Raw genomic sequence first — 15158 nt, forward strand, 5'->3', positions numbered from 1 at the left:
CGACGGATGATTGAATGTCGACGACTTACTGTAATATAATCTCTAATATATGTACTTGACATTGGCAAAGTGCCCTGGTAGCAGATAAGCCATTATTACGAAAAAAAAAGAAAAAAAGACCAAGTTACCTTCAGTTGCTCGTAACTAGGTATGTATACTGTGCTTACTTTCTAGGCTTTTATTCTGAGGTTACCGAAGTGTATCACTTGTTTTGCTTAATCTTAACCGAATAGGTACTTTATAATCAAAATAAAGGTATTTTATGGATGTAGGAACTATACCTATATGCATAGGAGTACTTTGATGGTGAACTAATGTACTAATGTTATGCATCATACCCTCTGTTGTTTACCCTCTGGGTTGAAAATTCAGATGGCAGTCGCTTTCGTAAAAACTAGTGCCTACGCCAATTTCTGGGATTAGTTGTCAAGCGGACCCCAGGTTCCCATGAGCCTGGCTTTTGCTATACCGTTCAGCTACCGGTAGAGATTGTAGAGACAGATAACGAAATTTCTATTGTAGATTTTTACGGTAGGCGCGGTTGGCAACGGTTGCAAACTTACAAAAGAATGAAGTGCTTCGTGTTTACCGAATACCTAACCCAATACACCTTACTATGGTCAAACAAGTTTGGCAGTAGAAAAAGGGTACGAACTTCAAATTTTCTATGGGACGACAACTCTTCGCGCCTACAATTTTTAAATTTGTTTACTTTTCTACTGGCGGAAATGGCTTGACAGAGTATATTAAGTACCAGCAATATTTAGATTAGTAGGCACCTATTTTGATAACGACATTAACGACAATGTATACGGGCAGAGAGTGTGGAAGTGCATCTTACCGAGCATCTTGAATAGATTTTCAAAGGAATTACTAAAACTTATAGAAGGACGGACGAATAGACAAGCAAGGAATATTATTAAAAAATACCTAATTAAAATGAGAGGACAGTCTACCGAAATCACTTAATTATAATATGACCTATTATGTACCTAAAAAAAAATTTAATCATGTATAAATATTTAAAATAAGACTCCTTAACTCAAAATTTTTTTAAAGTTAAGATTAGTAGTTAAGCTTAATATTATACAGGGTGATTCAGGAGACGTAAGCAGGACTAATACTGCGCATTTCGTAGATTATAAGAAACACTTTCGTATCAGTATTAGTGAGGTTAACGTTAATTTTCTAGTCGTGTTGAAAAAAAAAGTTATTAATTTATTTACGACATGCGTGGTCAACCTAAAATTAGAATACTAAACTACCGATATTCTGTGTCAAATTGAATGTCACCACTGTCATCGCCTTCGAGCAACACGGAAGGGAGGCGGCATTCGCACTATTTCCCCTCTGCCGAGGTACAAGATTAGCGCGTCAATCTAATCTAGCGCGGGTAATAAAACTAGTTGCACTTGGATTTTTCACTAGACCGAGTCCAGACGCGCGCGTGAACACTGCTGCACAAAAATGCCTGTTTGCTCGGTTTTTTGTTATAAAAAGAGGTCGGGGACATCAAATTTACAAAAAGAAAGTGTTACATTTCACATGTAATATTTTTTTTTTACATATCATACGTTTAATTACATTCAAACACAATTATTATGTTTTAGTCTCATGTAATTGTTGGATTTATCGATTTTGCTCGCTCAGTACAAATTGCGGATCGGTCGAGCGACAAATCCGACTTCTCATCTCTCAGAATACTTCAACGAAAATGTGTTAGTGTGCGTGTTGTGACACTTGTCACTCGTCCGTACACAAAAAGAGATCGAGGTTTGCAAGATTTGTCTTTGACGTGTGTCATTTTCTATGTATTTGTGTCGTCACTACAGATTGGATTTTGTATGTAAGTGTGTGAGAAGTGCGACTGTGTGCACCTTTCCCCCCGCGAAAAATGGCAGAAAGATTTGTACGGTGAGATATCGCTTGGGCCCCTCCCTTCCGATGTGTCGGAAGCCGGTGTTGCTCGAAGGTCATCGCGGTCTGGTTACTTTTGAAAACTCGTATCTCACTCAAGTTTGACAGTTTATTTTCTTCGTAATCAAAAATTAAAGAGGTTTTATGCTTATTAATTAGGTCTTGTAGGGTGACCATGATTGTAGAGGATTAAATTTGCCCTCACCAAAAAGTTAAAAAATAGGAAAAAATCTGTCTGTTTCACCTAAATACGACGGTGATCGATCAATTATCAGTTACTGAGTGTGCAGGATTAGTCCTGCTCACGTCTCATGAATCATCCTGTATAATGTGCATATTTTACTGAAATAAACAGTTTAAATTTTTAAATTTTTTATTTTTTTAACTACGAGTGGTTAGCGATAAGCGTTTCCACGTTATCGAAAAATCTATCGAGCTCTTTACAGCACTATAGGCCTCCCCAATGAGAAAGGCCTGGCGCCTCGGCGACCATGACAGTCGCGCGCGCCCCTCGTTCGCCGTAATCAAACAAACAATTTCTTTCAATCAAATACGATTCAAACTATCAATTACTTGTGCATTTTAAGTGAGTAATCTTCATAAAATATATAGAACTTGTTTTTCTACATAATTAAATAAAGCAATAACTACCTATCTTGACTAATTTTACAAGTAATCTTTCTTTGTTACCTTTGTCAATTGACCGACATCCAGTCCCAGTGCGTTTTGTTATTGCACTGTATAAAATGATACCTATTAAATGAATTGTCAAAATTGTTCGATTTTCGATTAAGCAAATGAAAATATGCGGCAAGTATGATTTTGTTGTTGGCTAAGAATGGTAGATATATTAGTCTTTATTATTATTTCATGTGATTCACAGCCGACGGTTTGGCTTCACGGCCATATTTCATTCAAGCTGGCGAAGGCATGGTGGAAAGAACCAGATACTGGAGGTGAGTCATTGATATTCGGTCGGTCTTGGTTAAGTAGTATTTCAACTATTTTATTTAAAAATTATGCGCATTTTCATATTTCAAACCTGCGGCCTAATCCTAGACAAAGCCTGCGAAGTGTTTTGATTAATGACAAGTTTAAGTAGACTTGTTGCTTTAAAGTTTCTACAGATATTGCAACAAATGACATGCGATTTTAGATACATAATTTGCTGGCTAAGGCTGGCCACAGACGTTCGGAATCCTGGTCAGGAATCCGAATCGGCAATACAGATTCGGAATTCCGTAAGCATAATATCGCACACATTCGATTATTTGCGTTAGGATTTTAACCTTTAGCGCAAATATACGGAATTTTCGTTCGGTTTCCGTAAGGAATGACAGGTGAGGGCGAGATAATACTATGCTTTTGTGTATGGCGTCGTCCCTTTCACACCTGTCAATCCGTACGGAAACGGAATGGAAAATTCCGTCCGTGTGCGGCGAGTCAAACTGAAGACTGAGGCCCCATTCGTACGGGAGCTTTATCAACGCGCGTTAAAAAAGCGTTTGAATGACACAAATGGATAACCATGTATGTATTCACACGACAGGGGTGGCGCTTTTTATCAAGCGTTGTTGGATTTTCGACTTTAAGCCTTGGTCGTTAAATCGTATTTAGAGTGCAGACAGATTCAAGCGCTTTTTTAACGCGCGTTGAAAAAGCTCCCGTGCGAATGGGGGCTGAGTCATCAGTTACTGAATTCTGTAAGGTGTGTGAAGCGAAGTACGATCACCGAATTAAATTGATCTTTTGCATTAAATAATTTGAGGCAGTAGGAAACACCTTGGAAACACGCATATTTATAATATACAGTGCCGGCGGGCGCGCGCGAAGGCTGCGCGGCAGCACGCATGTGGCGTGCGGCATGCAGCGTGTTGGTATGCCCCGATGCTGATGCCGCTTGGACCCGCATCTCTGATACTGCGCCACCAGACACTGTTTGGCACTCCTTACGCAACTGCGTTGCATATCAAGTGCGTATCAATCTATTTTTTTGAATCTGCGATTTATCCTACTAGTTAAACACAAAGCCCCCTCCACACTCGTGCGCGAATCGCGGCGCGAAGCCGCGAACGCGTGCGTGGAGTCGAGTTCGCAGTTCGCTGTCTCCCATAGATACATTGTGATAGAGTCTGGCTACTGAAATATTACACAAATGTTTGGCGGGAAATTAAAAAAATCTAGAGCTGGTCACACTTTGTGTTGTAGGAATTATAGTTTTGATACTATAGCTGGTAAAGCAAATCTTGTCAGTAAAAAAAGGCGCGAAATTCAAATTTTCTATGGGACGATATCCCTTCGCGCCTACATTTTTCAAATTTGCCGCCTTTGTCTACTGACAAGATCTGCTTGACCAAGTATAGAAAATATTTTTGATTTTCTGTACACACGTAAGGTACCTCAGGAAATATACATAAATACATAATTACTATGCCAAATATGCTAAATGCTAAGTATCAAAATATTTATAAAGCACCACCTCCTAATTTGTTTACATTTGTTAAGGAGTTGTAAACATTGCAGTTTTTCATTATACAACGCTACACGTCGACTTCGCACATTGTCGTACTTAATTATTTACGAGCTTAAATAATAATTTGCGAACCTCAGTATAGACATTCTTAATATTATTTAAAATAAACCCCTTATAAACCGCAAACAATTTGAATGAATGACATAAATTGACAATTGACTTTTAGCTTTTATTTAAATCATAGACAAATGGTGATACAACAACGAAATATCTGTCAACAATTTTTGGCTAGCCAGACTCTACAGTTAGACCAAGCAAAGTTGGCAACGATTTTGACAGCCCGGACCGTGTCCCCTAATATTTATTTATTTATTTATTATGTATGACGTATAAATAACACTTTCACAGTCTGGGCTATCAAAATCGCTGCCAATTTAGCTGGGTCCTACTCTAGGTACTTTGTTTTCTTCCTTAATCTGTGACTTCTCGTTATACATCGTTTTCAGGCTGGGGTATGGCAAAACTTGCTAGCAAAAGGCATAGATGATGTAATCCAACCTGCGGCGTTTAAATTGGCTATAGTATTGAGACATACACCTACAGATCTCACCGTACGCCTGTTGGCAGATTTATTACGCCTTCATCCACAATCTGTAAGTATTTCCACTCAATATATGTATCGTATTAACTCGCGCTTTTATGTTGAGGCTCGCTAGACTAAATCTAGATAATCACACAAATATCGACTACGTCATTTTCGGACAACTCCAAGGCTTAAACCGTTTAGGCGTTTTAATGTTTCTACGAACTCTGGGTAGATACATCATCATCATCAATATCATCATACAAGGATATTATTTTACATCTGTTACAAAATAGGTGTTCTCATTACAATGTAACCTCTTTATTCTTAACAGGTATTGAGAACAACATAAGTATTTATCAAACTTTCTATTTCTCCAGCAAGACCTGACCTCATACGTGCTGGCGCTGCTGACAGACGACGAGGCGGCATGGTGTGGAGCGTGTGGTGCGGGCTCGCCGGGCGGCGGTACGCCGGGCCCGGCGCCACTGAGAGACCTGCAGCTATTTGGAGATTGCGAGCTTTCCATCCTCGCAGCCAGTCGCGAGGAGTACGAGGCCCATGCTAAGCTGGTCCGTGCAGAGTACGCAGCAATGAGCAATAAGAACTACGTGGAACTAAGGATTAAGGTAACTAAAAAATATCTATCGACCGAAGGCAATTAAATCTGGGACAGTGTCTTAAGTGCAGATGTAGCCAGGAAATTAGATAGGAGCAAAATATTAGGCGTGCCGCGAGAAACTTGCGATGAAAAATTCCGCGTAACTTTTGACGTTTTTAAATATTTTATGGGTGTGTAAAATGTGAATTTATTATATGCACAAAGTTTGTTTAGAGCCAGACCGAGAAAAGTCTGCAGTGATTTTGATAGCCCACGCAGTGCAAATGTCATTTTAAACGTCAAACTTCTATGAAATTATGACGTGTAATTAACACTTGCGCTGCGTGGCCTTAAAAATTGCTGCAGACTTTTCTAGGTCTAACTCTAGTTGTATTAAAATATGCAAATGGTACAAGGCAATAACGAAATTGAAAAAAAAAGGTATATATTTAAAAGGTAAAAATATTTACATGTGTCTTTCGCACTAGTGTCATTCATCATTTATTTTTGTAAATTTACTTTAACTAAAAATGTTTGTCTCTGTTTACAGGTCCTAAACCAGTTCTCACAGATCCCTAAGCTATATCACACACCAGAGTTCGAGTTCCTTGAGCCGCTTGCTCGTGAAAACATTGAACGAGAAATTTGCACTCTACGTGAACACCTGCTCACAGGTCAACAGGAGTAAACTCGAACGAAGACCAAGATGAGGCACAAAATGTCTTGAATTAGTCCAAGCTAGCAAACAATAGATGCTAATATTTACGATTGGAAGGCATGGCATGCCAGATTACTGCCCGCTCCACACTCGCGTTCGACCCTACGCGTCGCGATTCGCGCACGAGTGTGTAGGGGGCTTTAGACACATTTCGTTGCGCTGAAGGCTATGTTCGTGTTCGTGAAAACGCATTTTTATGATAGTGATCAAGCCAATCAGACAAGTAGCGGCGCAATTAATGTTCAATAATGATGAAAATAAAACATATTATGTACTTACAACATTCCATGCTTCAACAAATGCGACTGCAGAACCAAGTTGTGAAATCGCGTATGAAGCTAAGACTGGCACTGGCACACTTAGGTAACCAGAGGTTTCCAAGTCAAGATCTTTTGATCCGAGGGCCACGATCATGGAAGGACGCTTCTTTTTCTCGGGTCAAATGGATGGACTTTGGGGCTTTTCGCGATGCGAATTGGCACGTTAGCGAGCCAGATGCGGCCCCTGCGCCTTAGTTTGGATTGGAGACCAATGTTATATAGGTACATAGATATCCTGTATTTATTACATTTCCAATTTACGAAATTACAATTACATACCTGTTGTTGAATTGCATACTTATTTACATTACATATATAAAATAGTAAGTTCAAGTTTATCGAGTAGGTACATACTCATGACTAAATAATGTACGAGTATTACGCGTTTAACGTACTTTTAATAAGTTAACCGACTTTGAAATTGCCCTGATTTGTTGCAAAAAAGATGTTCAGCTGCCATTGCTGCGTTCTAGATGTAAATCAGTTGATAAATTCGTACTTTATAGATTGTTCTTAATAGCGTAATATACATTTAACAAAAAGCTGTTTCATTGGAATACATAATTTTATTTTAATTTTAGTGTATCATATTTTCATTTCCTCCTCTTCTTACCTTTTTTCACCATGCAAGCCCAATCGGTGGGCTAGGGTGGGATGCAATAATTGTAATGAGACAACATATCGCAAGCATCGCAGCCGATATGTCGGAAGCTAGGCTAGCCTCAGACGTTGGAATCCTGATCAAGAAACGGATGGAAGAAATGGAACAGATTCGGAAACCTGAATGCTCTTTTTTCATACAAAATGTTCGATCAGGCGCACATGTTCTGTATTTTTTCGAACGGGAATAATACATGACGTTTGTTCCGAAGCGCAGCCGTGTGTTCGGTTGGTTAGAATGGAAAAAAATCGAATGACGTCATCCCGAATGCAGTGCCTAGTTGTATAATTTGTTTGACTCGCCACAAACGGACGGAATTTCTCATTCAGTTTCCGTACGGAATGACATGTGTGAACGGGACGTCGCTATACACATACATTAGTGCCGTCTCGCTTGCACCTGTCATTCCGTACGGAAAATTCCGTGCGTCTGCTGCCCTAAGAAAATTCCAAATGCAAATAATCGAATGTGTGCGCTATCCTTACGGAATTCCGAATCTGGATTCTCAATTCGGATTCCTGATCAGGATTCCGAACGTCTGCGCCAGCCTAAATAGTGAACAAATGGAACCGATATGAATTCAGCTTTTCGTTTCATGCGGTTTTCAACCGATTGCAATATTTTTGTTGAAAGTTTGGAAATAAAATATTATTTATATTTGCAATTCTTACTTTAGAAATTAAGGGATTATTTTATCATCAAATCAGGGAACAATATTTTTTTCTTACTAAAGAACACATAGTTACCGGTTCAAAATGTCGTGAAACGAAACGTTCAATTCATGTCTATGTTGAGCCCGCTACACACTCGCGTTCGCAGCTTCGCGCTGCGGTTCGCGCACAAGCTACAGTTCGCAAGCAAGCTGCTTACAGGGCTTGGACCAAGGCCGTAGCTATAATAAGGATCCGAACGTTTCTGATGTGAAACGCAAATTAAACGCTGCCTCGAGGTCCAGTAAAAAAGCCATTGCCAGGGCTAAATACGATTTCGTCGGCAGAATTGGTGAGAAACTAGCGGGCTATCCCACTGGGAGTCGCGCGTTCTGGTCGCTCGCCAAAGCTGCCGAGGGAAATTTTTGTCAGTCGTCTTTACCACAACTGCGGAAAGCTGATGGTGATCTGGCCCACAGTGCAAAAGAGAAAGCCGATCTACTTGGTACTCTTTTTGCCTCGAACTCGACCCTGAACGACGACGGTAGCGCCGTGCCGCCCACCATCCCGCGGTGCGTATACTCCATGCCAGAAATTTCATTCACGCAGAGGGATATTCGGCGGGAGTTGCTATCCCTGAACGTCCATAAGTCGAGCGGGCCAGACGGCATACCAGCTCTTGTGCTTAAGCAGTGTGCTCCTGAGTTGTGTCCCGTGTTGGCGCGTCTTTTCACACTCTCTAGCGACAAACGGCATGTTCCATCTTCGTGGAAGACGGCCCTTGTGCACCCTGTGCCTAAAAAGGGCGATAGATCGGACCCATCGAATTACAGGTCTATCGCTATTACCTCCCTTCTCTCTAAGGTCGTGGAGCGTATAATTAACGCAAAGCTCCTGAGATACCTAGAAGAACACGACCAGTACGGTTACCATCAATTTGTCACTGACATAAACGCCGTCGAGAACGTAATTTACTTTCTATACATCCCGTTTGCACTAATATGCGAGTGCGAGCGAGATGTATAGAAAGTAAATTACGTTCTCGACGGCGTTTATGTCAGTGACAAACTGATGGTAACCGTACTGATCAGTGACCGCCAGTATGGTTTTCGCCACGGTCGCTCGACTGGCGATCTTCTAGTGTATCTCACACACCGCTGGGCTTCGGCCATTGAGAGTCAAGGTGAGGCATTGGCAGTCAGCCTAGATATAGCGAAAGCGTTCGACCGGGTCTGGCATCGGGGTACTTCTGTCGAAGTTACCATCTTATGGATTGCCGGAGGGACTATGCAAATGGATCGCTAGCTTTTTGTCCGGCAGACGCATACGAGCCGTAGTAGACGGAAGCTGCTCCGATAGCATGGACATTAACGCTGGCGTTCAGCAAGGTTCTGTGCTATCCCCAATGCTGTTTTTGCTGCACATCAATGACATGTTGTCTATCGATGACATTCATTGCTATGCAGACGACAGTACTGGGGATGCCTATTACACAGGCCGTGCCAATATCCCTCGTTCTGTGGTGCTGGAGAGTCGTGAAAAGCTTGTGTCGGACATTGAGAGCACTCTATCCAGAGTTTCGGTGTGGGGTCGGGACAATTTAGTGCGATTCAACCCCACCAAGACACAAGTTTGCGCGTTCACCGCTAAGAAAACCCCATTTACTGTGGTCCCACAGTTCCAGGGCACAGCCCTTACCATGTCAGGGAGTATTGGGATCCTAGGTGTCGACATCTCCAGTGACGTCCAATTCCGTAGCCACCTGGAAGGTAAGGCTGCGCTGGCATCCAAAAAACCGGGGGTGCTCAATAAAGCGAGGCGATACTTTACTCCGGGGCAAAGACTGCTGCTTTATAAATCGCAAGTCAGACCCCATATGGAGTACTGCTGTCACCTTTGGGCAGGAGCACCTGGATGCCAGCTTGGACCCTTCGACTCAGTCCAAAGGCGCGCTGTACGAATCGTCGATGATCCCAAACTCACAAGCGGTATTGAACCTTTAAGTCTAAGGAGAGACTTTGCCTCCTTGTGTGTGTTCTACCGCTTGTACAATGAATGGGCTGTGCTCTGAGGAATTATTTGACATGATGCCAACGGCCGCTTTCTATCACCGCACCGCTCGCCGTCGGCAGGGTGTTCATCCTCACACCCTAGAACCTAAATGGTCGCGTACTGTGCGATTTAAGAGGAATTTCCTCCCGCGGACGCTCCGGCTGTGGAATGAGCTCCATTCCGAGTTTTTCCCGAGGGTCTACATTATGGGGTTCTTTAAAAAAGGAGTGTACAGGTTTTTAAAAGGTCGGCAACGCGCTTGTAACACCTCTGGAGTTGCAGGCGTCCATAGGCTATGGTGACTGCTTACAATCAGGCGGGCCGTATGCTTGTTTGCCACCGATGTGGTATATGTGGGCGCGAAGTAGTAAGGGACAATGCCAACGAAGAATCGCAAGCCAAATTATATTATGTGTAAAGGCGCTACCTAAGGTATGCCATCATCATTGCTTAATAAGCTATTAAACATTATTGGTTAAATTTAACCAGAAAGAAACAAAACAACAGTTTTCTTTACATTCCCGGAAGGTATTTAATTCTGAAATGAAATTTTCGTTTCATGTCCGTAATTTAAATGAAGAGTTCTTCGCACTTACATTCTTCAAATTAGCCGCCTTTTTTACTGATAGTAGAAAAAGCCGTACGAGTCATACGAGTCGATAACTCTTCGCACCTTTTTATTGATTTTTTTTTAAATTACCCCTTTTTTCTACTGACGGAAATGGCTGCAAGACTAATCGTATCAAATTGTTTAAAAATTGAAGCCTTTTTATTTGGCTGTATGAGTCTACTTAAACCTTCTATCAGATTTTCTTGATGAAACAAAACGCAGATACGCATACGCTCTGTAGGGCTACCGCCAATACCGAAAATCGTCAATTGCGGGCATTTTTCTCTGTCACTCTAATTACGCCTTCATTGGAGTAAAAGAGTAAGATCCCCGCAATTTGCGAATTTCGGTTTTCGCGGTAGCCCCTCTGCGTAGCTAGTAAAAAAAAAAAGAAATCAATATGGCGAGTATGGCGATATCTTGCTCGTTTTGTCTGCCAAAAGGAATTTAATAAAATGTTTATTGCCTAAAGTAACAGTAAATGTATGGAAATCAGTAATTGCTTTAAGAATTTTCGTGTCTCAGCCCAGAATCACAATACATTAAACCAAGTGACAACTACTACAGGTAAACAAAATGTGGAAGGGGTCATTGATCGAAGAATTTTTTAGGGCTCCATTGGATCGGCGGCGACGGCGACATGGGAAGGCTCGTGAGTAATGTTTGTTGATCTATGTGGATGTTCGCAGGGATTAGCGATGTCGTGGCGTGGACGAGACGACCGCAGTGACCGGAGCTCGCGGTGGGAGACTCAGGATCGGCCAGACCCGTGGGGGAAGCGTGGACGTTCGCCAGTGTGGGACATGCGCCGCGATTCTCCTGATCGCTCGCGAGGGTCTCCTCGCCACCACCGCGACCGGTTTGACCGGTACGACCGCACTGGGGACCGCGAACGTGATCGGCGCGACCGCACCGACCGCGGTGATCGCGGCGACCGTTACGAGCGGGACGAGCGACGCGGGCGCTCGCGGGACCGTCACGAACGTGCGCGCTCGCGCTCGCGCTCTCGATCACGTCGACATTCGCCGCGTCGCCACGAGCGGGAACGCGACTGTGACATTCCAGCGCCACCTTCACCGCCAAAGATCAGTGCACCTGAACCGCCCACCTCACGATCGCGTAGCCGTTCCGCCAGCCGCGAACCCGACAGTGTCAGCTCTACATATGAAAACAAGGATGAACAAGCCGTCAATGCCTCCCCGGGAGACTGGTTTTGTAAATGTGGCTCATACAATTTTAAAAGGCGCCAAATATGCTACAGACGCAACTGCAATGGAAAGCGATCAGAAGGGACAGTTTATGGGGCTGACGCCGAGAGACATGGCTTGACAGAAGGCATGGGTATCACAAAAAGACTTTTGTTTAGAAGATTAGATGCTTTAACAACTGAAGAAAAAATATTAGAGGCATTGAAAGAGAGATGCTCAAAGGCTATTTTAGATTCTATAGCAGGGATCACAATAGGGAGAGAAACTTTGACTGGAGCTTCAAAGTGCCTCGCATATATAAACTTTAATTCTATAGCAGATTCCACTGCTGCTCATTCTGAATTGATGACTCTTTCACCTCCACTTGAGATTGATAGCCGGGAAGTTTTGATATCATTTTACAATGAGCCCCAGAAGATTCCGAAACCTGCTCCAAATCCAGTTGACTATTCTAGTTATTATTCTCAGATGACCACATACAACAACAGTTCAGCTTTGTCTGAAGCAGACAGAGTTAATGCTGCGGCAGCAGTTGCCCAGTCAGCTATCACAGCAGCTCAGGCCCGGCAGCTCACGTGGACTCCATCGGTCCCTACATTTGTTACGTCAGCTGCACAAGCAGTGACCAATGTCAAGGCTCCCACAGGTGATGGAACAACAGTGTATAATGCTCCTGATGTAAGGACATTCATGTATGATGAGACATCTGGGTACTACTATGATCCTTCTTCAGGTCTGTACTATGATGGAACCACACAGTACTTTTACAATAGCCAAATTAATCAATATATGTATTGGGATGCCACTAGTTCTACTTATATTGCTGCTACACAAGCCACACAAAATACTGATCAGCCTAAGCTGCCTAGTCCACCAACAGTCACCACAGATAACACTATTACTAAAGAGCCAGAGGAGAAAAAGAAAAAAGATAAAGAGGACAAAGTAAAAGTTGCTAAAAAGATAGCCAAAGATATGGAAAGATGGGCTCGAACTTTGAATCAAAAGAAAGAAAATGCAAAGAGTAACTATGTTATGGATCAGCCTCAAGACACAGGGCCTAGCAAGGGCTCTGCAGACATTGGCTTTTCAGTGCTTGGAGCCGGGCCGTCATTAACACATGTGAGGGAAATATCCCCACCCCCAACTGTAGTCCCAGCAGCTCCTGATGAGTTTTTGATGAAGAGGGTAGCAGAACCGGCGTTTGACAATGATGATGGCATTATTGACTGGACAAAATTAACATGCTTACTGTGTAAAAGAAAGTTCCCTTCTGCAGAGGTGCTTACAAAGCACAAGACTCTTTCAGACCTACATAAGCAGAATCTTGCAGCACATAGGAAACAGTGTGATTCAGCACCACAGATGAATGGGTATAGAGACCGTGCAGCAGAGCGCCGAATGAAGTTCGGAGAGGATGAAACACCAGTTAGAAAGAGGTACGAGCCACCAGAGCCTATTCAGCCCCCCATACAGGCCGCTCCGCCACCATCCGTTGTTGATACCATTGGAGGAAAAATGCTTCAGAAGATGGGTTGGTCAGCTGGACGAGGTTTGGGCAAAACTGAACAGGGGCGGATAGCTCCTATTGAGGCAGAGCAGAGGCCAGGTTTGGCAGGCCTTGGGCAGAAGAGAGGCATTTACACACCCACTCCCGGGGAGACATATCGCGACACTGTGAAAAAGCTTATGATAGCGCGGTACAAGGAAGTCGTCGGTCAAGAGGAGGGAAATTAGGTGGGTTATCTTTGATTATTTATTACTACTAATAACTTTTTTACAGATTCAGGATTTGAGGTTAGTGCAATTATATTATTTTATTTATTCTTTTATACATTGACACCTCTTCTTTGAATATTAATAGGGGCTGCATCTTGACTACAAAGATATACAACGTGCTCACGAGGAACCCTAAAGATATTAACGTTCAGTGTATTCCTGATCATAATTAAAGACTAAAATGCTGTAAAAACTTTTCTGGAATTGGCCTAGTTACAAAGTTCAGAGGAAAGTGGAGGACCTGCACCCTGCTGCGCCTACGACCTTTTCACAAAAACATAGTCCCTATTTTTTAATTTGGAGCATTTAATAATTTGTATGAAATCTGTTTTTCGCTCTTAATTTATACCATAGTCAAAAAATCTAAAAATGTCAAACTTAGGGGCGGCATAGCTATGGTTAATATACAGTCAATTATGTATTTTTTTTTCCATAATGTCAATATCCAGAGAGGAAAATAGGGACTACGTTTGTATGAAGAAACGGCCGTCCTATTTCCTCTTAATCCCAATTAAAAACATATCAAAAAGTGACAAGTAACTGCAGAAACTAGACTACGAAAAAAGAGGACCATTTCATTTTAAGATATTTAAGTTATAGTTTTACCTACAACATTTCCTTTTTATGTAAATACTTTAAAAAAATTTTTTTGGCACAGTTCACCTAAAGTCATGCATTTTTTTTCCTTTTTTGAGCTTTTTTTAACGTTGGGGAAATGCGTTTACGCATGCCAGTGGTAGGCCTACCGTCTAAAACCACTAACGAATGCCGACTCCGCCTTGTAGAATGTAGAGGAGAGCCGCAGAGTTATTTTGACCTCAGAAATGCGTGGTTAAAATCTTTCGGGTTCCTCGTGAGCACCATGTATTCATTCAAATATATTATTTGTCTTAAGTATAAAGTATAATTATACCTCTGTAGTTCTGTAGCCATAGGGATTTTAAATTAGCAAATTACTAAGCTTATTTTCTTAATCATATTCGTGTAGGGTAATGAAAATTCAATTTCATTGAATGCAAATGTAATGAATTTAATTACTTTAAAAAAAAACCGGCCAAGTGCGAGTCGGACTCGCACACGAAGGGTTTCTTACCATTATCTATAAAAACGGTCACCTATCCAAGTACTGACCCCGCCCGACGTTGCTTAACTTCGGACAAAAATCACGTTTGTTGTATGGGAGTCCCACTTAAATCTTTATTTTATTCTGTTTTTAGTATTTGTTGTTATAGCGGCAACAGAAATACATCATCTGTGAAAATTTCAACTGTCGAACTATCACGGTTCGTGAGATACAGCCTGGTGACAGACGGACGGACGGACGGACGGACAGCGGAGGCTTAGTAATAGGGTCCCGTTTTACCCTTTGGGTACGGAACCCTAAAAAATGCAGTTTATTTATCTGTTCACGCGTTAATTCATTTTCTTGCTCATAGTTATGGTGGGTTAAGAAAAATCTTTATTTATATTTTGTGTTTATGTTTATATTGAACGCATACTCGTGACTAAGCTAAATAGTTAGCATCTTGCTAATTTAAAGCCCTTGTGACTATTCTACTACAACATTTGCACACAATGCTTAAAAT

General features: G+C 42.0%; 2 protein-coding genes across 5 annotated transcripts in view; both read left to right on the top strand.

Moving 5' to 3' along the window:
* Nucleotides 1-15158, top strand: part of LOC134804403 (nicotinamide riboside kinase 1-like) — a 133086-nt gene that overhangs the window by 114077 nt on the left and 3851 nt on the right. For 2 of the 4 annotated variants that reach the window (XM_063777436.1, XM_063777443.1), the window contains exon 4: nucleotides 11425-13530. In XM_063777436.1, the coding sequence (XP_063633506.1) occupies nucleotides 11425-13530 (2106 nt within the window). Of the gene's footprint in view, nucleotides 1-11015; nucleotides 11153-11274; nucleotides 13531-15158 lie in introns of those variants that run through there. The other 2 variants (XM_063777450.1, XM_063777459.1) reach the window with 2 other exon arrangements.
* Nucleotides 2367-7161, top strand: LOC134804189 (uncharacterized). Its single transcript, XM_063777129.1, has 6 exons — nucleotides 2367-2503; nucleotides 2801-2873; nucleotides 3730-3890; nucleotides 4897-5043; nucleotides 5354-5602; nucleotides 6125-7161. Exons 3-6 carry the CDS (start codon nucleotides 3768-3770, stop codon nucleotides 6260-6262), a joined length of 657 nt encoding a protein of 218 aa, XP_063633199.1. The 5' UTR covers nucleotides 2367-2503; nucleotides 2801-2873; nucleotides 3730-3767; the 3' UTR covers nucleotides 6263-7161.

This window comes from Cydia splendana, chromosome 2 (assembly GCF_910591565.1).
Source record: "Cydia splendana chromosome 2, ilCydSple1.2, whole genome shotgun sequence".
In the NCBI taxonomy this organism is placed as follows: Eukaryota; Metazoa; Arthropoda; class Insecta; order Lepidoptera; family Tortricidae; genus Cydia; species Cydia splendana.